General features: G+C 42.9%; 2 protein-coding genes across 2 annotated transcripts in view; both read left to right on the top strand.

The window, feature by feature from the left end:
- Nucleotides 1-85: 85 nt before the first annotated feature.
- On the top strand, nucleotides 86-17,383 carry LOC117465543 (enoyl-CoA hydratase EchA19). Its single transcript, XM_034108403.1, has 7 exons — nucleotides 86-355; nucleotides 1,697-1,867; nucleotides 4,998-5,095; nucleotides 5,680-5,824; nucleotides 14,082-14,231; nucleotides 16,236-16,351; nucleotides 16,803-17,383. The coding sequence occupies exons 1-7, from the start codon at nucleotides 247-249 to the stop codon at nucleotides 16,908-16,910; spliced, it is 897 nt and encodes a 298-aa protein (XP_033964294.1). The 5' UTR covers nucleotides 86-246; the 3' UTR covers nucleotides 16,911-17,383.
- A 3,073-nt stretch (nucleotides 17,384-20,456) lies between these two features.
- Nucleotides 20,457-25,848, top strand: part of bmp6 (bone morphogenetic protein 6) — a 38,548-nt gene continuing 33,156 nt past the window's right edge. The window contains exon 1 of the mRNA XM_034108401.2: nucleotides 20,457-21,333. Coding sequence (XP_033964292.1) covers nucleotides 20,925-21,333 — 409 coding nt within the window. The 5' untranslated portion in view covers nucleotides 20,457-20,924. The remainder of the gene's footprint in view (nucleotides 21,334-25,848) is intronic.

Genomic DNA, 25,848 nt, shown 5'->3' with positions numbered 1-25,848 from the left:
TTTGGAGTGTGTACCTCCGCATTGCACCAACACGGAACCTTCGTTTCCTTGTTGTTGTGGGGAGTAAAACACTGTTACACCCGTATAGTTGTGTTGAAAGTTAGGATACTGCGTTTGAATAAAAAGTAATGCTAGTAATTGTTGTCAGCCAATGCGTTAAACGTGTTTATGTATTAAGCTAGAGCTTCTAGTGGTTAATGAGTGAGTTAGCAAATTGCGCTAAAACACTTTTCGACATTGACGTCCATGTTAACGGCTTCTTTTCGCAGTAAAACATTTGGACATGCGATAAAAACGAGTTTGTTTCCAGTTAAGTCCTACAGCAGTGCAACGGGAGGTGAACACTCAGACACAGGTATGTGTGGAAACATGCAGTTACTCAACAATGTCAATGGGAGGCACCAGAGCCTGCAATAATATCAGTATAGATATTAGCACACTCAATTTCAACTATAGGTCTTTAAAGCAATATTTTATCTAAAACTACTCAATTTAGAGCTTACTTATGGTACATAATGTCCACACTTGTATAGTTAAACAGAGAGGCTTACATTTCCACTCCCCTGAACTCAACCTTAAAATGACGTCTAAGATACTGAGGAACAAGCTCAGGTGTAATTAATGTACTTAATAAGGTCGTTAGTCCCACCTGTGGGTTTTCTGCCATTTTAAAACAATGTTTGCTTTCCTAACAAAGGTTGGTGTTATTGTTGTATATATGATACATTTAATGTTTATTATTAGTGTTTCATATATATACATTATGTATCTACATTATTTATTATTATAATTGTTAGTTTTTTGTCTTTGGAGGAAGTGAAATATTGTGACATGTTGATTTGTTGAATTTAGTATATTCAAACCCCCACTCATCAAGAACAATTGTTCAATAAATCAATATAGGGAAAGCAGTTTATTAGTTTAGATTTTGAAAAGGCGAAACCAAATAATGATTGTCTTTCTTTTGCTTCTAAAATTAATGCCTTAACGACATTTTCAAAATAGTTGAGAACACGTTTTAGATTGACAAAATAGTTTGGTGCTAATTTTGCTAATAAGTGACAATTATTCGACTAACATGTTATCTGCTCTGCCCTCCAATGCATGTTGCTTAAACTTGGTGCTAAAGTATAACTGTAATGTTAAAAAAGCAAAACGACCCTACACACAGGTAGTAAACATGGTTCCACTGCTTTGCACACAATACACTGTGATAATTAGTTTGAGGTGTAGCAGAGTAGAAAGGCCTGCCTGAGACAAATTGCCTTTTCCCTCTCCATCACTTCACTGGCTTTTGTTTAGCGGTCCATTCTTCTAGAATAGCAGTGTGAGCGAGGTTAATGCGTTTTGTAGCTTAGTTCCTTTGGTTGACAGTTGGATTCCCTCGGAGGAGCCTAAACAATGTCAGGTCAAATGCCTGCTGCAACCTCAAGCCACAGCCACTGGCAAACTCACACACACTTACAGTATAAACACACACTGAGACAGAGCGAGAGCCAAGGTCTTCGCATCAATCCAAACCATCTCTTCTCATTGTTTCACTGCCTGTCAGAGATATCTGTCCACATGAACCAATTTACATTCCATCTGCATGCCTCCTACAGTGGACGACGTTAAACCTTTTATGTCTCTGGGTCTGAGTGTTGTGGTCCATGTTGGTCTGTGTCTCTGCAACTTTCTCATTCTTTGTCATCAGTTGTGGGACAGACCGTGATCACAGAGCGCAGAGGGGCTGTGGTTTCCGTGGCAATAAACCGTCCCGAGGTGCGTAATGCGGTGAACCGGGAGACGGCAAGGCGTCTGCTGGAGGAGCTGGAGGCCTTCGACCGGGACCCAGACTTAAACGTGGCTGTCCTGCATGGGATAGGTAAGATATTGTAAGAAAGGAAGGAGGAAACAGTTGCAGTATCTTACTCAGAGGTACTTGACTTCACAGATAACTTACTGACATGCTACAGAGGGGTTCATCTTGTTGAGGGGCTTTCTCTCCTCAGCATCAGTCATTTTCTTCTAGGGTTTCTTACCCCTTCCTGTATTCATTTGAACCTAATTCTTTAAGATTTCAGATCCACAAATGCTCAGAGGTTCTCGGTATATCATGACACTCGAGAGCCTTACACCTGCAAGTCATAGTTTTGGTAAAATATGCTTATTTCCTTAAATGCAAAGCGATTGACGAGATGATCGAACACCTTGTTAAGTCTACATTTGAAACTACTGCCAGCAATGAGTTAGCTTAGCTTAGCTTAGCATAAAGACTGGAATCATTATAAAATAACAGCTTCTGGCCAGTTAGCAGAACGTCTAAACCTCACGGCTTCTTATATCTTGTTTGTTCTAAAAACAAGTTGTGGTTTAATGGAGTATTACATGCCGGACTCTGGCCGTTTCTCAATCGCAAGTAAAACTGCTGCAGAGCAACTATTTCAAGTATACTACGTCATCGAGTGGCGCCGAAGGACTGTTTAAATGCATGTTAAATGCCCAGCATTCTGCGCCACTCTGACGTGTGTACTCGCGATTGAGAAACGGCCAGTATTTCTTGGCCAGGAGCAGTCACTTCCTGGAGTCTCCGCTGATTGTTTGGCAGCATTGCAGTGATGACAATCCTCATACTCTAGCCTCACATTGACCGTGTGGTATTGATCTAATCACATAACTCTGGGAAAGGAAAGTGAAAAAGAATATTTTCTAAAACTATGTCTAAAGAGAAAATCAGGGAACGGAAGTTATTGTATTTTATGTTAGAGAATTTGTTTTTGCCAAAATGTATTGCACCTAACTTCCTGGTTTTATAAGTGAAGGAAACCAGACTTTTAACCCCTTTTTTAGAATATTATTTTTGTCAAGTCAGACGTTATTATCCAACCAGCGGAAATGTTGTTGCAGCCCGGTATACTAGCACATCCATGGGCCAAAAATACTTTCAAACCAGAGGGGGAGAACATTGTGGCTCATGTTCTGACGCAGTTATGGAAAGTCACAGGATTGTCACTGAAGCTTCTCAGCTCTTCATCTCTTCCTCTCCTCTGCCTTCAAACCTTCCCTGCGTCACATTCTTCCTCTGCGTCTTTTTTTCCAGCCTTTGCTCCTTGAAGTCCTTAGATCTAACCAAAGTGCCGAAGTGACCAAACCGAGTGCACACACACACCTGCGAGGTGGCCTGCACTGTGTCAGCCTCCCAGAGCCAGAGTCATGCCAGGGCTCCTAATACCTCTCAAAATAATCATCACACACACTGAATGACCTCCTTCCCCCAGTGGAAATAATGTCTTCAACCTGGATCAAGCTGCTGTATGAATTGCACCGTGGCCTACAGAGACAAGTATATACTTTGTTTGGTACTTCAGAGGTTGGAGCCTCTCCAGATGCCGGCTGCAGGGTGCCACTAGTCTCAGCTGTGAACAGAACACAGTGTGGGGGTTGGAGAGTGATTAGCTCGTGTTAAATGGGTTAGCAATGAGCTGCACAGTAGGTCGCTCCAGCTAAAAGGGCTCTTCTGTGATTCCCACTATGTCTGTAATGTGCTTTTAATCGTCTCCCCAAACATTCCTGTCAGCAGGTTGTCCTGTGTTGCAGCCCCACTATAACCAGGAGACTGACCTTCAGAGGTGATTAGCCGTCTGTCTGTGCTATACGATGACAAGCAGGGAGGTTCTATTTTGGCTATACCCTCTGAAAACATAAGGGATCCATTTTGTTCAAATTAGCGCCAACACAATCACACTTTCGCCTCTCGTTTTTCAGTGTCGATATGTTTTTTTTAACCCGTGAAATTAAGAGTAATTGCTTTCTGCAGGTTTTTCTGAATATGCTGGCACATATTTGGAGTGTTTGGGATTCGGATTTCAGTGGGCGTTAGTGGTCAGGTACGATCAGAAGTCAAGCTAGCTGCGTCACCACGGCACATGTTCATCTGAAGTGAGAGGAAGCCAATATTGTGTTGTCTGTAAAGCATCACTAGTCTCATAAAACACATTGAATCTAACATCTTTCAGAGGTCAACGAAATTAAAAACGGCAACATGCATGTAGTTGTATTAGTCCATTTGAGAAATACAATACAATCTCTTAGTATTAGAGAACAGGACATTTGAAAACATTTATATATTTCATATTTGCATACTATTATCTAAATAATCACTTCAATGCAGGCTTTTTAACAGTTACAATGATCCGTTCTGTTCAACATTTAGAGCCTGAAACTGAAGCGGCTTAATAGAATTCAGCTATCACTCATTTCAATTAACTACTTTTATTTGGAAATGTGTGTTTCATGCTTTTTAAAAATATATTTTGGATAAAACGATCTTGAACCCGTATAACAACAGCCTCGTTTCACAATCATTGCCCATATATCTCAGTTTGGCCCCTCAGTTCATTCACAAACCTCCTTCAAAGTGTAAATGATGCTTTAAGATCTTCCATGAATGGACCAGCGCTTCACAGCTCTCTTTTGTATCAAGGTTTATGGAGCGGTGTCACGTCGCTGCTCCCATAAACAGCATGACGCACAGTTTCTCTATAATTGCCCTGTGTTGACCCACAGCTGTAATCAAAGCTCCCAGTCGATGGGTGTCGCTGGCACATGCGTTCGTTATAATCATTTTCATTACTGCAACATTACGGAGAGAGGAGAATTGTACGAGTCCCTGCCTGAGACTGTGACATAGTGTTTGTAGGCCTCGTGGGTAATGTTGTAATTACCACATGAATCCAACGGAAGGGGCTGTGGTCGGAGTATGTTAGTCTTCCATTAATGAGGATATTGTGTATGTGCACATGTGTTAGAGCACATGCGTGATTTGTGACTATGCATTGGATTTGGCCTCTTTAGGGAAGAGAAGCTTTTGTGTGCCAGCCTGCCAAAAGCGAGCAGCTATCCAAATTGCAGCCCCCGGACTCCAGCTCAACTTGTTGTTTTTTTCATCCTCATCATTTTCCCTTCCTCTCTGACTTTCCATCTGCCATACTTTGTAATTTTGTGGTCTCCTCCAGGAGGGAATTTCTGCGCTGGTTATGATCTGAAAGAGCTGGCCAATCACACGGCCTCCCTCAAATTGGAGCAAGATGTCACCAAGGGTCCCGGTCCGATGGTGAGCGCTGTTTGTGTGTGTGTGTGCTAGTCAGGGTCACATCTATATTTCCTTACACTCTTACAGGAGGGCTCGTGTTTTACCATTAACATATAAAACCAGAAGATGTGACATTTGGGAAATGCCTCCATATCTACAGCTGTGTGTGCAGAAAGTCCTCATCTCCAGCACACTGCTATCACTTGACAACAAATGAGGATTATGGTGTAATATATTTCCTGCAAGCTACAAAAACTGCAGCCTTGATTGCGTGTAAAGTCTTTGGGATGGAGAGGACCTCCTGTGCAGAAAATGATAGCGCTGGATCCCTCACAGAGTACACTGGGCTTCAGTTGTTCAGCAACAGCCAGAACTCAGATCATTTGTTACTCCTTTGTTTGACAGTTTGGAATCTAGATATTTTTTTAGTGTATAAACCATGGAATTCCGAGAGGTCCAAAAGCATCAAACAAAAGAAAACATGCCTTCATATATATATATAGATGGTTAAAATATACCTTACAGTGTATATTTTCTACAGGAAGCAGTGTTAACAAGGTCTACTTGTGTGTGCTTTGATGGACTAATCTGTTATTTTGCTCCAGGGTCCGTCCCGCCTGCAGCTGTCGAAGCCGCTGATAGCAGCCGTCAGTGGCTTCGCGGTGGCTGGAGGCCTGGAGCTGGCTCTGCTGGCAGACCTGAGGCTGGTGGAGGAGAGCGCCGTCATGGGGGTGTTCTGTCGCAGGTTTGGTAAGTCTGCCACCTCATGCTGCTGCGGACCTTACTGCTGCTGCTATACTAACTGCACTGATCTTCCATAAGCAGTCGTGGTGGTTGGACAATAGTACTACTTTTTTGTTCATAACTTTTATTCACGGTCGTTTCACTGAACGCAGCAGCATCTTTTTAAGAACGCCTTCTGGCATAGACACAGTTGCACACATACAAACCCAAAAGCTGATCAATACAACCACAGTGTGATCTGTTTGCCCCTGAGAAGCTACACTGGATCTGCTGAGGGGTTTAGGGACTTGCTTAAGGGCAACTCACTGGTGATAATGAAGGATGTGCAAGCACTGCTTTTTCCCTTTCTCTGCCCAGGTTTATGTTGCTTGTCCAGCATGAAGTCCCTCAGGTCACAAGCCTGCTTCAGTCAGTTTTCAACTATAAATACATGTCTATTGCTGCAGGCTCCTGTACTAGTAGGACCATTTCACTACTACTGTCTCAGATTTTATTCTTTCGCAAATATTACTTCTTAAAATGTCTCAATTTTTGTTGGATATTCTTCTCTTTAAAGAAACCGATTGAAAACATAAACTTGTCAGGAAAATGATAATTGCTATACATCCACACAACTACTTAAATACATCTCTCTACCTGTCTACTCAGTGCCTCTTTCATTTAATGTATTGGTTTATTTTAATTGGGGAAATGATAATTCCACATTATTAAATACACCTAGAACATATATCAAGCCTTATCACAACATGACTGACTGAATACACTCATACAGTCTTACAGTATACATTGTTGCTTCTTCCACTACTATCACTGTAGTAACGGGCATAGTGCCCCCCCCCCACTCTCTGTTTTGCTGCTCCTTAAGCCTTTGTGTATCTGCTCATATAATTATATCTGTCCATGAAAATATGGTTGTGTTTTTCTTTGCATGCATCATCTGTCTCCTAATGCCAGGAAGTCGACACTGTTTCTATTTTCTAACTTCGTTACTCCGTCCTCTGTTATCAGCCTAGCCTTCTTGTTTGTGTCCGAGCGCGGCGTCGTAGTGCGATAACACCGGTGACCGTGACCTTTTGGCATCGCGGCCCCAGTCTGCTGGGCAGTCTTGATAAGTAGGAGAGGAAGCGACCCACTGCCAGGTTTCCACTGCGGGGCCGAACATGGCTCGCATATTATTTATGTGTCACAATTTCCTCATAAACAACATTTTCCTTTCCTCGCAGCTTACTGGCATGGCCTGCCCGCTGACTCGGCTATAGTTTCAAAAGAACAAGTAGTACTTTGCATCTTCTGCTGTAAACACTTCAAGCTAATCCTGATCCCAGGACGTCGTGGCTGACTTCACTTTGTAAAAGTAGCTCGTGTTGGACTGTTGCTCATCGCTTTAGCCATGGTTCTGGAGGGTTTGAAATACAACCATGGTGTTTATAAATAAAACTGTTGTACTATAATTTACTGGCAGTTCTAGATTTAGAGTGTAAACATGCAGGGCTTATCTTCTCAGGCCTGTAATTTACAGGAGAGCATCCAAGCAGTGCCCGTGTCTGTCTGTCTGTCTGTCTCTCTCTGTCTGTCTGTATGTCTGTCTCTCTCTCTCTCTCTGTCTGTCTGTCTGTCTGTCTGTCTGTCTGTCTCTCTCTCTGTCTATCTGTCTCTGTCTGTCTGTCTGTCTGTCTGTCTCTCTCTCTGTCTCTCTCTCTGGTGGCATGGCTTCGGGGCCAGGCCACGCTCCATTCTCTCTGCTTAGTCGCTCCTCAGTGTAGGAGCTGTTTGACTATATCTAAGACAAATATGTTTATGTTTATAAAAATTATGAATAAATACTTTTGGTGACAGTCCTGAGATGCTGGTATTATAACAGCACTTGTAAAAAAAGATTCAAAATATAACCAGCTTTATTTATTACAATGCTCCCCCCTATACATTCTTTGTTACCTGCTGTTTATGTTTACGGCATCTTAGCTCTTTGCCAGAAACCAAAAGAGAAGCAGGAATACACCAGGATTGCAGATAACAGTTCAGATTAGTCGACACTGGAGAAGATGTATAGTGACACACTTCTTTTAACAGATTTAAGGACCTCAGTCTAAACTCTGCATGTCCCATTAGGTCCATCAGCTCAAAACTATGTTTGGGAGGCAGAAATTAGCGTTACTGTGGTTTCGACACATTAAGTTGCACATTTCCTCCCAGTCATTAATTATCTGCCTGTTGATGGCCACATATCTTTTGGCTTGTTTGTCAACACATTTGACTCGTTTCCCCCAGATGTGCATTGAGCAGAGTGAGTATAACTTAGACTGCTGGTTTTCAGCATTTGTATACATATACACTACCTAGCTGTATGATACACAACCATCACCTTCCTGAAGCTGGAGTTAGTGAAGTCTCAATTCTTACTTACCAGATTTAATGAAGGCTGCATTCCACAATGAGACAATGTACATAAGACCTAAAGTAAGTTTGAAAAAAACATATTCACAGTGGAAATAAAGTGCATTTTCCAAACATGAATCAATTGAAAAACCGAACTTCCCTCCCCATTTACATCAAAAGTAGCACTGCTCCGTGGGTAGCACAGTTTATTTAAAGATCCCGTGTTTCTTACAGATTGTTTCCTTTTAATGGTTGAATTCTGTAACCGTTTTGGGGTCGGGCACAGATGGCAGCAGCCGGAGGGAATCCCTGGTGGCTTTGGAGTCAAAAAACCTAGAGGCTCTCTGCACCGCTCTGATGTGGGCCAATAGCAACCAGAAGGATCTGACAGCTTTCTGGCATGTGATTGGCTGCCGAACCTGCGGCTTCCTGTCTGGGGCCCCTCTGCCTCGCCGAGGAGGAAATGAGAAGGAGGAGATGGTTGCGTCACGGGAGTCTGGTATTAGTGTCTAATGCTCGTTGGATTTTGAGAGACCTGAATGAAAAACCACCGTGCTTACCTAACTCCCTGATGTTATTCTGGTTCCTGAACCCAGAGGAACATTACAAAGCAGAAAAAATAGTTGGCACCGGAAAAGGAAACTTAAAATAGTTCACTAATACTTCATTCAAGGATCTTTCTTTGGTGGTGAGGCTAAATCAGGCGAGCATGGAGGTTGTCCAGGATTGTGAGAATAGCGCTCCTCTGATTTACCAGTTTGAAGTCAACCGCCAAATAAAGACCCCTCAAGCAATAAGTCATAGCAGTGTGTCCTCCATTTCTCTTCTTCTTCACAGTTGTAAGTCCTGTCTCATACCTGGACGAGTGACAGACGTAGAGTGCCAAATAAGAAGAAGCCACATGTTGAATCGAAGTCAAACCTCCGTCCAAAGCTAAATTCAAACACCGCTCCGTGAGTTTGAAACTGAGTGGCATAGTCCAGTGACTACATCGTCTCTCTTCAAAACCGACCTTTTGAAACGTTTTCATAAGGAGTGAATGGATCGAGCAGTTGTTTGTAGTGATAACATTTTAACTGGATACACTGATGTGGACATTGTTTTGGACATTTACAAATAGCTGCATATTAATTCAAAGACAAATCATGGATAGAATAGTTACAAACATTGTGCCTCACCGAAAGTTACTTTGTGAACAGCCTGCGTTCATGATATGGGATGTTTATACTATGATGTAATTTTCTTCTGTCTTATGATTTGATAGATCTGTTCCCCAGCCATGTTCCTGTTTTTTAAGGTGCTGTTTGCTGCCATGGTGGTCTCGTATGATGCCGCTCTGCAAACTAGAGAATGCACAGCCCTGGTGTTCACTCAGTGGGCTAAATGCATGAAATCAAGTTAACTGTGTGGCGCTCGTGTTTGACCCAGCCCAGTGCAGCTATTTTCCTTAATTTTTTGTGAGGATTTCAAAGTAAGCTTCCGTTTGAAAGTCTGCTTTTTTCCCCTTTTATCCATTTAGTCTGGAATTGTCCGGAAATTGTTAATCCACATCAAACTTAATCGCATTACCCTCATCATGGGAGGTCATTGTAGTGGTTTTACTTTGATGTGGTGAGGACGCCAGCAGCACACGGGAACACCTCACTGCACCGTGTTTCGCACTCTTGTTATTAGAAGCTGTAGATGTCGGATGTGATCTCTCCTTTCGTAAGACTTGTCACTAAAATCGCGTAGTAAACATTATACTGTTACGCTTTGGCTTCCTAATTTTACAAGAGGTCAGCTACAGAGAAGCAAGGTTCAGCTGCTAGAGATTCAAGGTTTTGATTTGAAATACTGAGCGACGCTTGTCATTTTACAACAAGAATGGTTATGTTTGTACCAAAATCTGACCAAACGGACCTGATCTGCAGCATTTATTGCTGCAGTTGAAACCCATCGATTAACCTCTTTCCCAGCCGCAGCAGTGAGGTATTGTTTTCATCTTGTGAGTCTGAGAATGTGTGTCATCGTGACAAAATGTGCTCCTGGAGACACCTACTCCAGCGAGAAAATAAGTGAAGCCGCTTTGAGTGGTTTGCCAGGTGTTTATATTTTTGTCTTAGATTTCAAAACTTCACAAGTATAACTTTTAGATTAAAATGAAGGCCCCCGCATAATGCCCCATCGTGTCTGTGCGTCACTGCTGGTTTAATCTCTTATCACAAGATTGTGTCTCATGTCTTTTGATACCAATTTAAGCACAGTTAAAAACCTTAACTTTAATAAAAGGTAGTAATGTTTTTTTTAGAAAGCCAGTGTGCATAAACTGTCTTTCAGAAGTGGTAGTATTTATATCTTTTATAACATTTAATATTGAACGTTTGCGGTTCTGTGGGTTTGTTTGGATGAGGATCAGCACCTCCAAATCTGAGGCCATGGTTCTCAGCAGGAAACCGATGGACTGTCCACTCCAAGTAGGGAATGAGTCCTTACCCCAAGTGAAGGAGTTCAAGTATCTCGGGGTCTTGTTCTCGAGTGAGGGAACAATGGAGCGTGAGATGGGCCGGAGCAGCGGGAGCGGTACTGCAGTCGCTTTACCGCACCGCTGTGACGAAAAGGGAGCTGAGCCAGAAGGTAAAGCTCTCTGTCTACCGGGCCATTTTCGTTCCTACCCTCACCTGGTCATGAAGGATGGGTCATGACCGAAAGAACGAGATCGCGGATACAAGCGGCCGAGATGGGTTTTCTCCGCAGGGTGGCTGGCGTCTCCCTTAGGGATAAGGTGAGAAGTTCGGTCATCCGGGAGGGACTCGGAGTTGAGCCGCTTCTCCTTCACGTCGAAAGAAGCCAGTTGAGGTGGTTCGGGCACCTAGTTAGGATGCCACCTGGGCGCCTCCCTAGGGAGGTGTTCCAGGCACGTCCAGCTGGGAAGAGACCAAGGGGTAGACCTAGGACCAGGTGGAGGGATTATATCTCTTCGCTGGCCTGGGAGCGCCTTGGGATCCCCCAGTCAGAGCTGGTTGATGTCGCCAGGGAAAAGAAAGTTTGGGGCTCTCTGCTGGAACTGCTACCCCCGCGACCCGACCACGGATAAGCGGGAGAAGATGGATGGATGGATGGGTTTGTTTGCATTTTTGCCTCTTGCTAAACGTGACTGAAGAATAGACAAATATTTTAAATAAAAGGAATGGAAACCAAAATACCTAATTTTCTAATTGAAACTATTTGTAGTGACTCATAGTATTCAAAAGAACTGAGCTGCTATCACAGAAAAACACATTATATCCAACTCTGTAGCAACTAGATAAAACACAAGGTTCCTTCTTCCCCCCCAGACCTCTCCAACACGTCAGTCAGATAAGCTGTGATAGCACTGTGATGCAGGAAGATAGCCACCTCTGATATCTAGTTATTAAACAATGGGCTTTGCTGACTAATGTTCAACCTTGTTAATAACAAGCCTTAGTCTTGACATTGGGCTTATCTACTTTAAAGTAAGGCAGAGGGCTCATTTCCAAATGTTCCGAGCATTACTGAAGAACAACAATGACAAATCCCCCCCAAAAAACCTTACTGATTATCTAGCATCAGGATCACCGCCAGACTTTTTCCTCTATGGATCTTGGAATAGGGGATGAGAAGCCACCGCTCCGCCTCAGCCATCTTCTTTCAAGCCAAACATGCCTTTTGAGTTAAAACGACTTCAATGAGTTGCTTCCAGCCTCTCCGCTCCCATTCATGTGGGACAAAGCGCAGGTCTCTGTAAATTCCCGCAAACAGGACACATCAGAGACGGGACTATCAGACGGAGAGGAGGGTGAGGGCTGGAGGTGCTGGAGACGAGTGCTGCGGATAAGAAGGGAGATCCTTCCGGTTGCTGATAGCGATGGTGCCAACAGACTGGAGGTCAACCTGGCTCTTTATCTATCCTTTTAGAGTCGGGCTCTGTCTTCCTCTCACTGTTTTAGATCCAGCCTCCTGTCTCCCGCTTCCTCTTTCTGGCTTTTGCTGTGACAGGTGATAGTGTTGGACCCAACACGTAGAAGCTCTTTGCACTAGTCACTGAGAAGTAGAACAACGTTTTCTAACCAGAGCTACAAGTGCTTTTGCAAATGCTTACGTGGCAGACAAATTGAAAAATTGTGATTTGGCAACTTTTATAGATATTAATGCAGTTAAATTTAGTGCGAGACGGAGCTCCATCAAAACCCTGGAAACACACTTTTTTTTCTAGTAATTGTCTGATTCAATATTGAAAATACCTGGAACCTCTCACACAAACCCAGACACACACCTGTGCAGCAAGGGTCCATGGTATTCTTAAAATTAAATTGCAGCAAAAATAATTTGTCATTTATGTGGCATTTAATCATCTCAAGGTGCTCAGCACAGAGAAAAGGAGTACAATCTAGTTCATGGAGACAGTGTAACACCGTCCACATAATCACAATCTTCTGTCTTTCGGAGAACCATATGTGCCGACGGTTTGAGCCCCAACCAGGCCCCTGGAGAGGTCGCACTTTCATTAACACTGGTATTCCATGTATTCCGATTTCATTTATTTGAACGACACGGAGCAAGAGTCGAAGTCCCAGAGTATGAATAGAATCACAGTATTTCCACGACTCCCCACAGAATGAGAGAGGGCGGAGAAAAAAAGAAAAGAAAGCTAGCATGATGATTTGGGGTTATGAAAACATGTCCGACACATGTGCTCTCAATAAGGGGCGGTCAAATAGAATCAGCGACTCTGAGGAATTAGGGAGTCAGGATCGTGGCGTGGAACTTGGGAGCCCCTAACAGTAGAACGCATGCCAGTTCCAGCTGGAGCTCTTTAGAAATTAGGACAGATGCCAGAAGCTTACTGTACCTCGCAGTGGACTCTCTCTGCTCTCCTTTCTCCCCCTCTCCCCCATCCCTCTCTCTCTCCAGTGTAGACGGTAATAATGCAAATGTGTCCAGTGAGACTGAGAGTTAGGAGGAGTTGGAGTTTACGCACTCACTGAAAGAAAGCAGAGTTACAGTTGAGGAGTGAAATTGTTTCTAAACTTTTTTCCCCTGCCAGCTGTAACCTAGATTAATGCCAGCGATATATTATGTATTTCCAAGTGTTCCTATGACTGTTTTCACACGGTGACCTAAGCCAAATACCCTGGCACAGTGCCTCACATTTCCTCTCACCTTTTACAGTTAAGAAATCCACATTTAGGTCTAAATGTAATTTATAGAAATATTCTTTACTTGGGCAGCAATCTCCCAATGTGATTGAAAGTGTAGAATTGTAAAGTCAAAAAGATTGCAACTCAGTTATTTTCATCTTTAGATTTTTTTCTGAATTATTGGTTCTTATTTATCGGATGTGGCAGAATGAAGCTGACCAATGGAATCAGAATCAGAAACGGGTTTATCGCCAGGTAAACATACTAGGAATTTGACTTGATGTCACGGTGCATACATAAAATATAAAACACAAGAAATCTAATATAAAACACAAAATCTTTTACACCGTACTAAAATACAGTTAAATAGCAAAAATAGCGCAGTAATTTACATGGAAATAGAATGCTATGAATGAATTTTAGAATATAAACTATGAAATGTGAAATAAGAATATGAATATGTGCAGAAAGGAGTATGAACATTGTGTGCATTAATGTAATGCATATAGTCTATGATGTGGCAGAGGTAAAGTGTCAGCGGGGGGGCCGGGCCTTGTTTAAGAGGCCGGTAGCGGAGGGGAAGAAACTGTTCAGGTGTCGAGAGGTTTTAGTCCCGATGGAGCGCAGCCTCGGGATATCAGGTACACCACCTGATGTTTGATTTGCAGTGGGAGAGGACTTTTAGTATAAATATCAAAAATGCAAGAAAGAAAGATGCATTTCATACTTCTTCTCTTTCTTTTCAGGAGTTCCCCTGATCGATGGAGGCACAGTGCGGCTCCCGCGTCTCATTGGACTGTCTCGAGCACTCGACTTGATTCTGACTGGACGACCAATCGGAGCGCAGGAGGCTCTCGCCTACGGATTGGCTAACAGACTTGTTCCTGATGGCCAAGGTATCGGACCTGGTCTAGATTCTGTGTAATGTGTGCAGTTCCATGGATAGGGCTTGGTGTCGCACCTGAATATGTGTCAATCGCGAGTATAGAAAATCTTTAGAAGATCTTAAACATTGGTATTGAATGCTTGGTCACATTCTTATTCTTTTGACCTCAACTTTGACTATATACATACTTTTCTTTTCTTTTTTTATCATAACAACAAACGGAACAGGATCTCACCCAAATCCTCCCAACCAATCAGATTAATGAACAAGCTCTTCAAACCTGTGGACAATATCTCCCACTTCTTCACAGTTGATAAATGTATCTCCTTTCTGGCATTCTTCCGAGCAAACATTGAGAATATCTACAACCTACTGGCCCCCCCAACCTCCTCATTCTCCCCCAACTCCCCTTCAGACCTCAACAAATCACTGCCTGGCATGAAGACTCCCACTTGCCCCTAGGACCCCATCCCCTCCACATTACTCACATCTCATCCCCCTGCTCTCTGCCCGCTCATCCTCTCTGTAATCATCTCCTCCCTGTCTGTCTCAGCCCCCCCTCCTGTCAAAATGCCTCTGTTACACCTATCCTCAAAAGACCTGGCCTTGACCCTGAGATCCCAACAGATACAAACCACTATCTCCCTTTTCTTCCTAATATACTTTAACGCACCTTCGCCTCCCAAGTCAAATCCCTCACTCCCCTCTTTTTAAACTGCACTCAAAACCCACTTCCTTAAAGCCTTTTGATATGGGACCCCACCCCTGCTTTGTTCATTGTTATTATTAATGTAATTAAATGGTGTATAAGCTGCAACTGCGGTTTCCTTTGCGGTTTACTCCTTTTCAAGTGCCTTTAAGTACCTTTTTAAAACTCTATAAAATAAAATGTATTATCATTGTAGTTAGTATTATAGGACATTTGTTGGCAAAAAGAAGCGATGTGAAGAGCAGATATTGGGGAGGCTGGAAGCCCTCCATCTGTCTGGGGGAAGTCGAAAGTAGAAAAGATCGTTATTCACTTTGAAGACATGTCGACACCACCGAGAAAAAAGGCCTGCGACATATTTTTATTCAGGAAACATAGTTTTTAAGAAACTCTATTGTAGTGAAGATCAGACAAAATCCTATATAACGTACTTATTTTCCAGAGAATCTGTTTTCATTATTTGGCTTAAAAACCAACTCTGCAGCCATAACTCAGCATTAGCACTGCTCTCCTCACTCATCCCAGCAGCAGTCTGAGGATTTAGCTGTGCATGCATTTCAATGCAGCATTTCCTGTATTAAATTAAAGCATGAACGCCCCCGTATCCTTACAATCCCAAAAAGGCCTTTCCATGTGCAAATCTTTGACTCCCCCCTACTCCCCTTAGACATTAAAAGAAGATTAGCTTAATTCTTTTAGGAAGTTCCTCTTCCCACCTTCAAGCCTCGGTCTAATTGGCCTCTCTGAAGGATGATGATCTAGCGGGTTTAACATCAGAGGGAAGCTAAGAAGTAGCAGCTTACTAAAACACACACACACACACACACACACACACACACACACACACACACACACACACACACACACACACACACACACACACACACACACACACACACACACACACACACACACACACACACACACACACACACACACACACACACACACACACACACACACACACACACACACACACACACACACACACACACACACACACACACACACACACACACACACACACACACACACACACACACACACACACACACACAGGGCATCAAAGTGTGGCATCATGATGCTTAGGTTTTCTCCATAAGACCGATGGGGATGTAGTCCTGTGCTTCATGTTCGTGAGCAGCAACAGCAGGGACACGCAGAATAAAAAGGCTGCTGCTGAGAGAAAGGGTTATTAACACATTCACCTGTATGGATTGTCCATTATTATGAATGCATTTCCTTGTATATGCTGTGTGTGTTAATCTGTGTCACTGTTGGACTGACTTCATGTTGTAACCACAGCTTTGCAGGCAGCGCTGCAGTTAGCAGAAGAGATCAGCTGCTTCCCTCAGCAGTGTCTGCGGGCCGACCGCTCCTCAGCCGTCTACAGCTGCTACGACGCGCCCTCTTTCACTCAGGTACACGTGATATAAGAATATATATATATATCCTTTATTTAACCAGGTAAAAGACTCATTGAGATTACAATCTCTTTTCCAAGAGTGACCTGGCCAAGAAGGGCAGCATGAACAACGATACTAACAAATAAAATACAGACAAATACAGCTGTAAAACACAAATAAAATGTCACATTAGCCAGTCAATATGCAAAATAAAAGAAACTATTACAAATCATTAAAAACTGGCAACATTTCAAACGACTTCAACTTTTGGATATACGAGCACTCACATCTACCCATGGTGTCGTGTTCTCTGTCACAATATACATTAGCATACCAATATTTCAGCTTTATATGACTGTGCTGACACATTTAGTTGTTTCTAAGCCTTTTCTGCATGGAGATGATTTATGATATCTGGTCATAGAAGTTAGTTTGCAATGAGTTTAATCTGTGTTGCCCTGTGTAGGCCATGCAGTATGAGATGGACCACGGAATTCCTGTCATCCAATCGGAAGCTGTCAGTGGGGCAGCCAGGTTCACGACGGGAACAGGAAGAGGAGGACAATTCTCCTAGGATTCAGTTTCAAGAGGCCTTGTGACTCTCAGGTGATCTCTCACAACTCGCTGCTGCTCCACTGCTCTCCACACATGTTTTACGTGTGTCTGATCGATGTTGCATTCAGATCGCGTGTTATCTTAGCATTCTTCCTACATTTCAAATATAGTGAGATGAATTTGTGTGTATCATACTACTATTTAGGTTCTGTGTGAGTTTCAACTGACACAAAGGTAAAGTTAGCCTAACGTATGTACTTCTTCATATAAAAATGTATAATAGAGAAATATAAACATGTGTTGTTAATATATCAGACACATTTTGAAAGGGAAAAGAGCTCCGTGTACAGCACACGCTGGTTTTCACTTTTATTTTCTTGATGCAAAACACAAAGGTATTTCTGTTTAACTAAAAGGTTGAACCAAGCTGTCATTGTTTTGTTCAGTCTGTTCCTCTGGTTTCTTGTGAACTATATAAATAAATACACATACTTAAAGATGAGATCTTGCACCTTTTTTTCTTTTTTTCAAAGCAAATCATCAAGGAGAATCACAGATATCTTTATGTTCTGCGCGATGCAGCGCTTTAGGAAGTCTTTGACCACAAAACTAATCCAACACAAAAGAGTAAAAAGGCATCAAAAGCACAAAACCTGCAGCAGCTCGCCATTGTTCCTTTGAAAAAACACTTGATTACTGGGATAAGACTTGTGTTCACGAACGTGTGCATGTGAGCAAGTAACCATAGCAATATACTGTAATTATTGCAGAAGATTCAGCACTTCTTGTCAGATCTGTCCCAGGTGTAAGCATTCCTTTTGGAGAACGCTTCCCCTTCTGTGTGTGTGTGTGTGTGTGTGTGTGTGTGTGTGTGTGTGTGTGTGTGTGTGTGTGTGTGTGTGTGTGTGTGTGTGTGTGTGTGTGTGTGTGTGTGTGTGTGTGTGTGTGTGTGTGTGTGTGTGTGTGTGTGTGTGTGTGTGTGTGTCAAAACACACGTTCAAGAATCTCTGTGTGCGCAATTTTCTGTGAACTCTTTTCTGACCTTTTAGTGCTCTTTAATAAAAAAATGTCTCACAGGAAAAGGGAAAGAACTAAAACCAAGATGTATGGGGATGTGTGAGTAAAACAGATAGATACAGACAGACAAAGACCTCATTAGGTTTAGGAGGTGTCCTGTCTAGACAGTGTGATGACAGGACACAGAACCTCTGTTTAATGTTTCCTCCTCCTCCTCCTCCCTCGACTTCCAATTCACCCAGCGCGCGCGCGCACACACACACACACACACACACACACACACACACACACACACACACACACACACACACACACACACACACACACACACACACACACACACACACACACACACACACACACACACACACACACACACACACACACACACACACACACACACACACTCACCTGCTCTGCCTCCGGGGATCCACACACACGGTTGCTTAATGTCAAGCAAAATGTTAAGGATATATAGAAGTGTTTAAGTGCTTTTTCTGTGACAAAGTCCTGCAGCCTCTTTATCACAGGAATGTCGTGATAGCACTGACGAGCACCAACGAAGAAGAAGCTGTGGATGTTTTTGTGCTAGCTTGTTTGTTTAATATGAGGCATGCCCAAAAGTTAGTGCCCAATTATGTGTTTAAAACATGGATTTAGTGCTTTTTTTGTCAATGTGAGTTGTTAAAAAAGTACTCTTTTTCTTTTTTATCTGCAAAATTACAATTTCCCTCTGAGTTTGTGCCCAAAAAGGAAATTGAGGAAACGAACCATTCGCTCTATATTTTGCCAATAGAAGAAGCTTGAACTTGTAGGGTAACTGAATATGTGTTCTACATTAGGAATAATCTCTCATTAAAGTAAATGGGTGTTTTGAGTCCAAGAAAAACTAAAGAATATGATAAATGACATCCTGGAGATGTCTTATTCTAGTTAGGCCTCTTCAGTTTCTGTTATTTTAGAGTTTAATCTTTCGCTTACCTCTCCAACACACACACGGGCAAACAGGTAAATGCATTATTCTTCCCAAAACTCTTATCATCTTCTTGTACTGACAGGATTTCTGCTTGGTAGATAGGGAACACAACGTTTTAAAATCTAAATCTCATCTGCTTGGCTACGCCCTACAAAATGCTTGCCAGAATTTTAAATAAAAGCCTACATGTGTTTTTAAATGAATGGACAAAAACATGCAAAACAACAGCTGTTCCTTTTTTTGACAATTATTTATGTAAAGTTGCATGACATTTGGTTTTAGCTTTATGAGAGTGAGATGTTTATAGTTGGGGCTACCTGTGTGTGTGTGTGTGTGTGTGTGTGTGTGTGTGTGTGTGTGTGTGTGTGTGTGTGTGTGTGTGTGTGTGTGTGTGTGTGTGTGTGTGTGTGTGTGTGTGTGTGTGTGTGTGTGTGTGTGTGTGTGTGTGTGTGTGTGTGTGTGTGTGTGTGTGTGTGTGTGTGTGTGTGTGTGTGTGTGTGTGTGTGTGTGTGTGTGTGTGTGTGTGTGTGTGTGTGTGTGGTGCTGGTATGTGTAGCTTTGATGCTGGTTCTCACTCTTCACATGCAGATAAGATAGGCTCTGGCAGCGGCAGCAGTAACAGAGACACCGAGAGATATGGACACCTTTGGACCTTATCACCAGGACCATCACTGTCTGAAGGGCCATGAAGACACAACACAGGTTAGGGTGAGAGGAAGAGGGAGGAGAAAGGGACATGAGCATTTGATAAAGAGGATTATAGGACATATGTTCTTCCTTCTATTATAATTATTAAAAATATATGTTTAAACCTGTAGCATGCATGGCGTTTAACAGCAGGAATTTTACTAATTGTTGCAATATGTTCATATTCAACAAAAGTAGTGACTTCAAGGTGCAGCTGGTTTAGATTTAAAATGTGATGTTATTCAATTAATTAGAATACTTGAGACCGTTTATTTCTATAGCATGATAGGTCTCCTTTAAAGGAGATTGAATCACTTCTCCGTGAGTTGCTGTGCGTAATTGCCTGCTGTTTCCAACTCCATCGTCAGGGGTCGTGCCTCAACTGGGCAACATTTATTCTGCTTCAGCGGACACGCACCTTCATTCTGGACGTGTGTGAAGATGTAATTCACGCCTCATTTAAGCTGAAGTCATTAAATGAGTCCACGTTATTGTAAATCACTTGAAATACTTCCTGTAAAGTGCAACTACAAAACCTTATGAAGCAAATGAAGTTATACCCAAATACTACTCATAAGGTGTACACGTAAATTGAGAAATATCACAACTAGTTTTAACTGTCTGAGAGGCTGTAAAATCATGTTAGAGGAACGTTATGATGAATTAATGCAAAGGTATTTTATTAGAGTAGACAGGCTGTCATTCTGACGCGAACAAAATATGGAAATGTGATGTTAAGTTGTCCTTTGCAGCTGAAGAGCTCCACCTCTGGCTCAGTGCGCGCGGAGTGGGCGGTTTCAGAACATACACACGTACGTACACGCGCGCGCACGCATAATATGGACTGCAACCTGCTGATTCCAGTTAGACTTTCATACAGCCTGTAGGAGCACCGTCACTGAGAACACTTCCACTATTAAAGGGCAAATCTAATCAGTGCGCAACATTGGAAACTTTTATATTTCGGAGTAAATAATCCTCTAAAGTGAAATGGCTTCTTTCAGAGGACTTATGTTGGTGAACTGTGTATCAAACGGTGTCTTCTAACCGACTAACCGGAGCGCTCAGAATAAAGTTTCTCATGGTGCATTTTATCCTGAGGCAGCACAGCGCGCTACGGGACTCAGAAATGAAAGCAGCAGCGACACTATTATGCCCATTTCTCTTTAGGAAGTATTTCAAATGGCTTGATTCACGAGTCTTTCCTCGCTTTTGATCTGTGGCTGCGACAGATAGCCGCGCGCTTCGGACGGACTTTGGTTACCATTACGCCTATATTTCACATTTGGATAAGCGACTGAAGCTCCAAGCCAGACAAACTTGGGACTCGGGACAGCACCGCGGGACTACACGATGAGCAGCTGCTGGCTTGCCTTGGTCGGATTGTGGTGGAGCGCTTGTTACTGCATGTTCCTGGTCTCGGGGAGTAATTATTCACTGGATGGAAACAACGAGGTGCACCAGGGTTTCATCCACCGGCGGCTGCGGACGCACGAGAAGAGGGAGATGCAGAAGGAGATCCTGTCCATCCTCGGGCTGCCGCACAGACCGAGACCGCATCTGTCACACGGGAAGTACAACTCCGCTCCACTTTTCATGTTGGACTTATACAACACCATATCTAACGAAGAGAAAAGCCAGGTGGAAGGCATGCTGGACCGATACCAGTCCATGCGAACCACCCAGAGTCCTCCACTGGCCACATATCAAGAAACTGCCTTTCTAAACGATGCAGATATGGTGATGAGCTTCGTAAATCTAGGTGAGTTCCTTGAAACTATTTTTACTTTGGTGCTTACTAAGGCTCTCAATGTTTTTTTATTGGTCAAGTTGTTAGACAGATACATTCAATATTAAAATCTAAATTGTCCAAATGAAATTAAGCCTGAACAGGTGTTTGGCACAAGCAAGATTAAAGTGCAGGCTCACTATAGGAACAATATTATTACGACAAAAAGTTGTAAATAATGGGATGATGGCGCATGAATACGGCTCCTGCTTCTCTTAACATAGTTGTTTTTCACATGTGCCCTTGGACCCCTGGAGTTTATTTGAAACCAAACTTACATTTTATTCCAAACACGGGACGCTATCACACCAGACGCAGTACGCACGTTCAGTAGGGGATCCAGAACTTGCACATTGCGTGAACCACACAGGCTCCCTCTTCTCCTCTCTGCCTAAGACAATCTGATGAGGCTTGTATTGTTTAGGAGTGATTTATTGTTACACGTCGTCCTCTCTCCGGGTAGATTGGCCCTCAACTCATTTAGAGCACTGACATTCTGTGGTCAGTGTTCCTGTTCAATCTACTCCATGATGTATGTGTTCGCGGGAAAAATAGATCTATCCTCAACAAAACATCAACCAACACCGCTGGTATTTGTATATAGGCTATTCCTGCTGTTGACCTCCAGCTCAGAGAGCTGCGGTTTCTGTGCGTAAACTACGTCGCATTGTTTGTGTTACCCAAACTGATTTGTCTTTAATTAGCTCCAGTGACGATAAAGAGAGACACTTTAATCATAACGAGTTTGGAACATAAAAGCCAAAAGGCCTTCCTTCCATTAGCAGCTCCAGTGTTTACTGGGAGACTCTAAACAGAGCGCCTGAAGATAAACAGAGGCGCTGCCAGAGTCAGGCTCTGCTGGACAAGGAGGCTTAAATCCAGATGGATTGTCATTCTTCTTGGGAACTAAGGGCATTGTCATGATCTGAACCGTGAGCATGTTTCACTGCTGAAGAATGCAGTTTTCTATTACTCAGGCAGGCTATTCCTATTGAAACAGGAAATCCTTCACATATTTTATCCCTCACCTTTATAAACAATTGAACAGTGTCTCAGTACCACACATGAAGAGGAACATTAATATTTGGAGGAAAAAAAGGCAAATGGTTCTCTACTTATTGGTACTGTGAGTATTGGTGTTGCAACATGCAGTGATGAAAACCAGATACTCAGACAGAAGGAGGCAGAGGCTTTGGTCTCAAATATCGAAGCCCCTCTGTTGGCTTCTGTGTGGGAGTGTGATGGTGGCGGCGTGGTGTTTGTGTGTCTGTGGTTTTGCTATTCCTGTGCTGTGTCAGTTTGGGTTTGTTGCACATCTGGCTCTCCACTTTGATTAATCGCGTCCTGTGCATCTTTTGCCGATTCCCTCAGATTTCTGCGGTGACCAGGGATTAGGTTGCCATCTCCTCCAGCCGTACACAGAGTCCTAACCGCCCTGGAGGAGGGACGGCTTCCTCCCTGAATGTGATTGTAATTAATGTTGGACAGGCCAAGGCTTTCCATCTGCTTTGCAAATAAGGCCTTGCACGACTACTGTGTGTCATCGCCATCCGATTAGTTTTTAATGCGTCTCCTGCTCGATTGGAGCGGTTTGTGCGGATCGACAAACATACAGTAGAAAAAGGCCAGAAGCCCTCCTGGGTGGTCCTCTTGTTTTTAAAACCAGCCTAAAAATCTGGATATCATGTGTGGCCAAAGTGAAACTACAAATCAGCATCAAGATATATGAAAGGAAGCGAAGCGAAAAAGCCAAACAATCTGTCTGAAACTATTTGAAAAATATGGGGCAGGATGAACAGACGGCACCTGCGTAATCTGTGTTTGTGAAGCCAAATCAAAGAAGAATGCAGCAGCTCCGTTCACAATGATGATCTCATTAAAACATCTCACAGTTTTACATCGGCAAATCCTCCCTGTGTTGTAGATGTGAGAATCTTCGACTTTAAAACTGACCCACGGCAAATAAAACGATGACAGTGATTTAAGTTTCGGCGTGAACTGATGTCTTTCACAGCCAGCTGCAGCAGTAGCACAGATAGAGAGCTCATTTTCTGAGGGGATTCCCTTGGGGTTCGGACAGATTTAAGAGCCCCTGTGTTACATCCAGTCTCAAGTGCTCTCTGCGAACCATATGCCTCTTTCCCCCCCCTCTGCATGATTCATGAAGACCTCTTGTTCAGGCATCCATTCTCCTTAGCTTTCATCGCTAAGGAGCAAGTGGTGGAAAACTTCACATCGGGGCACGAGAAGCATATTTTCCAGTTCCTTTTTTTATCTTCTTTCCTATAAAAGCACCTTCATCACTGTTTGCCTTGCGGACGTCCTGCTTTCCACTGAGGTCTATTGAAGTGACACTGTGTGCTGAATGACTCATGCTGTCTGACACACTGCAGCTCCAAACATGTCCTGTTGCACTGCAGGGTCCCCTCGTAATGGCAGCGGTCACTGTTAGAAGTTTTAGACCTCTAGCAGTGCTATGGAGTGTTTTTTCTATGAGTCCCTGTTTTGATTATCTCATGCGTACGCCACGTGAGTGATGCCATACACATTCCTGTTAATGGTTTCACACTATTCCACTGATAAACAGGTTTCGGTAATTTTCCGAGATCTGTGCGACTAGCCAAAGCCGCAGGAAGACTGCAAGGTATAAACATGGATGTAAACAATACAGGGTTTACATTTTGGGAATTCTGCTTTGTGAGAAATTAAATGAAAAGCATGTGTTTTCATGAGAAACACTGGATATTTTGGTTGTTTACAAGAAATCTGGTAAAGAAGACTGTGTGCAGTTTTAAGTAGAAATGCATCTTTTTTAATATTTATATTTGGTGAGAACTCCAGTTAAAACATCTTTAGTGGAAAAAGGATGACCTATCCTCTTTGCCAGTTGCCAGTCTCTGGTCACAGACCGATACATCTCTCACAAGGTAATATATTGCTGAGTGAGTGGCCAGACACTGCAAATACTGGTAAGGTGCATCCCAGTGGAAAACAAATAAATGACTTCATTACTCTCTCAATTAATGAGAGTTGACATATTGCTGAAAAAATATCTACCGCCACCTCGAGGGCTATAATAACCAGCAACGGAAAATATGCTATTCCTATCAGGCCTGGTTCTTGTGGTTGTGTCAAGGATGCACAGAAATGGCTTCGGTTTCACGGGTCAGAGAACAGGAACTCAAAATGTTGTTCCTGTGTCATCTGCATTTAACTGTGACGAGTTTGCTTGCTGCTGCTCTCCAGTGCCAGCCAGAGAGACAGGTGTGGAGGCCTCCCTGAGCCTGGCTAAAGCTCACATTGCTATTTGGCTCTCATTTAAATCCATTCATTATTTAAAGTCAATCTTTATTCTACTGGTCATGCAGATTTAAATACCTTTCATGATTAACAGGTGTTTTCCCAGGCTGTATGTATTAATATGGGTGTCTTCATAGGCGGGGGGCTCAGGTTTGGGAAGGCTAAATAACTTTTTTTACCTGACGCTGCCCGCCTCCTGCGTCTATAGAAAAGAGATCAACTCAGTGAAAGCACCGCCTGCTGACCAATCAGAGCTCAGTGTGCGGAGTTTAAATCTCTCAAGTCATATTACAGGATAAAGGAAATACAGTTTAAACTGCCGTATGCAGAGAAGACGCCGACGTGTCGCACTTATCATTCATATCACATCATCAATCAGATCATCGATCATATCATATAATATATCATATATTTCCTTATCTGAGTCAGCTGAGCCGTATCTGGCCGTGCATCACTTACATTGTCACATACTGTATGTAGAAGTGTTATTTTAAGCAACACATTAAGTTGACGAAACACTCGAGTCAAATGTAATTAAAGTCAGATCCACTCGTGTCTTAGATGGGGTGTTGCAGTATAACTTGAGACATGACAACTGGCTATATTCTATTATTTTCGTCATAGGAATCCGGGGCGTGTACAATACATTGAGGACCCATTGTTGACTTACCAGGAAATAAACCTGTCGATCGCCTGCCTCGTTTGTCGTTTACGTTCATCTTTTTGCTGCCTTCCTACATCACTTTGTTCCCTGTTTGTGATTGGTCAAATGTTGCTAACCCCGCCCCTTTCACGTGAACGCTCTCTCAGCTGGAGAGAGAAACCCTGGCTTGATTTACTGAGTTGATAACCAGCGTCGTAGGACCGCTTAGCGAGATCTCGTTTGTTAGCGTTAGTTAAGATAACTCAAACATATCCAGGGTCTGTTGAACTGGCTTCGTATACAGGGCACAGGTGGCTGCATGGCAGCGCTAATGTAGACACAAACATTATACATTATATTTTGTTTTACCAGGATGCAGTGACACAAATATTTGGGAAGGCTTACTTCCCTAGCCTACAGTACCCACTGCCCCTGGGTGTCTACTCCAATCAATAACATGGGTTTTATAGACCTGGAGCTGTTTGTTAACTTAAAAGCCTTTTTCAAGTTTGCAATTTATATATAAATCTAACCGTGACTACAAT

The sequence above is a fragment of the Pseudochaenichthys georgianus genome, chromosome 20, assembly GCF_902827115.2.
Source record: "Pseudochaenichthys georgianus chromosome 20, fPseGeo1.2, whole genome shotgun sequence".
Lineage (NCBI taxonomy): Eukaryota > Metazoa > Chordata > Actinopteri > Perciformes > Channichthyidae > Pseudochaenichthys > Pseudochaenichthys georgianus.
The sequence above is the reverse complement of the archived record's forward strand: the minus strand, read 5'-3'. Positions and strand labels throughout refer to the sequence as shown.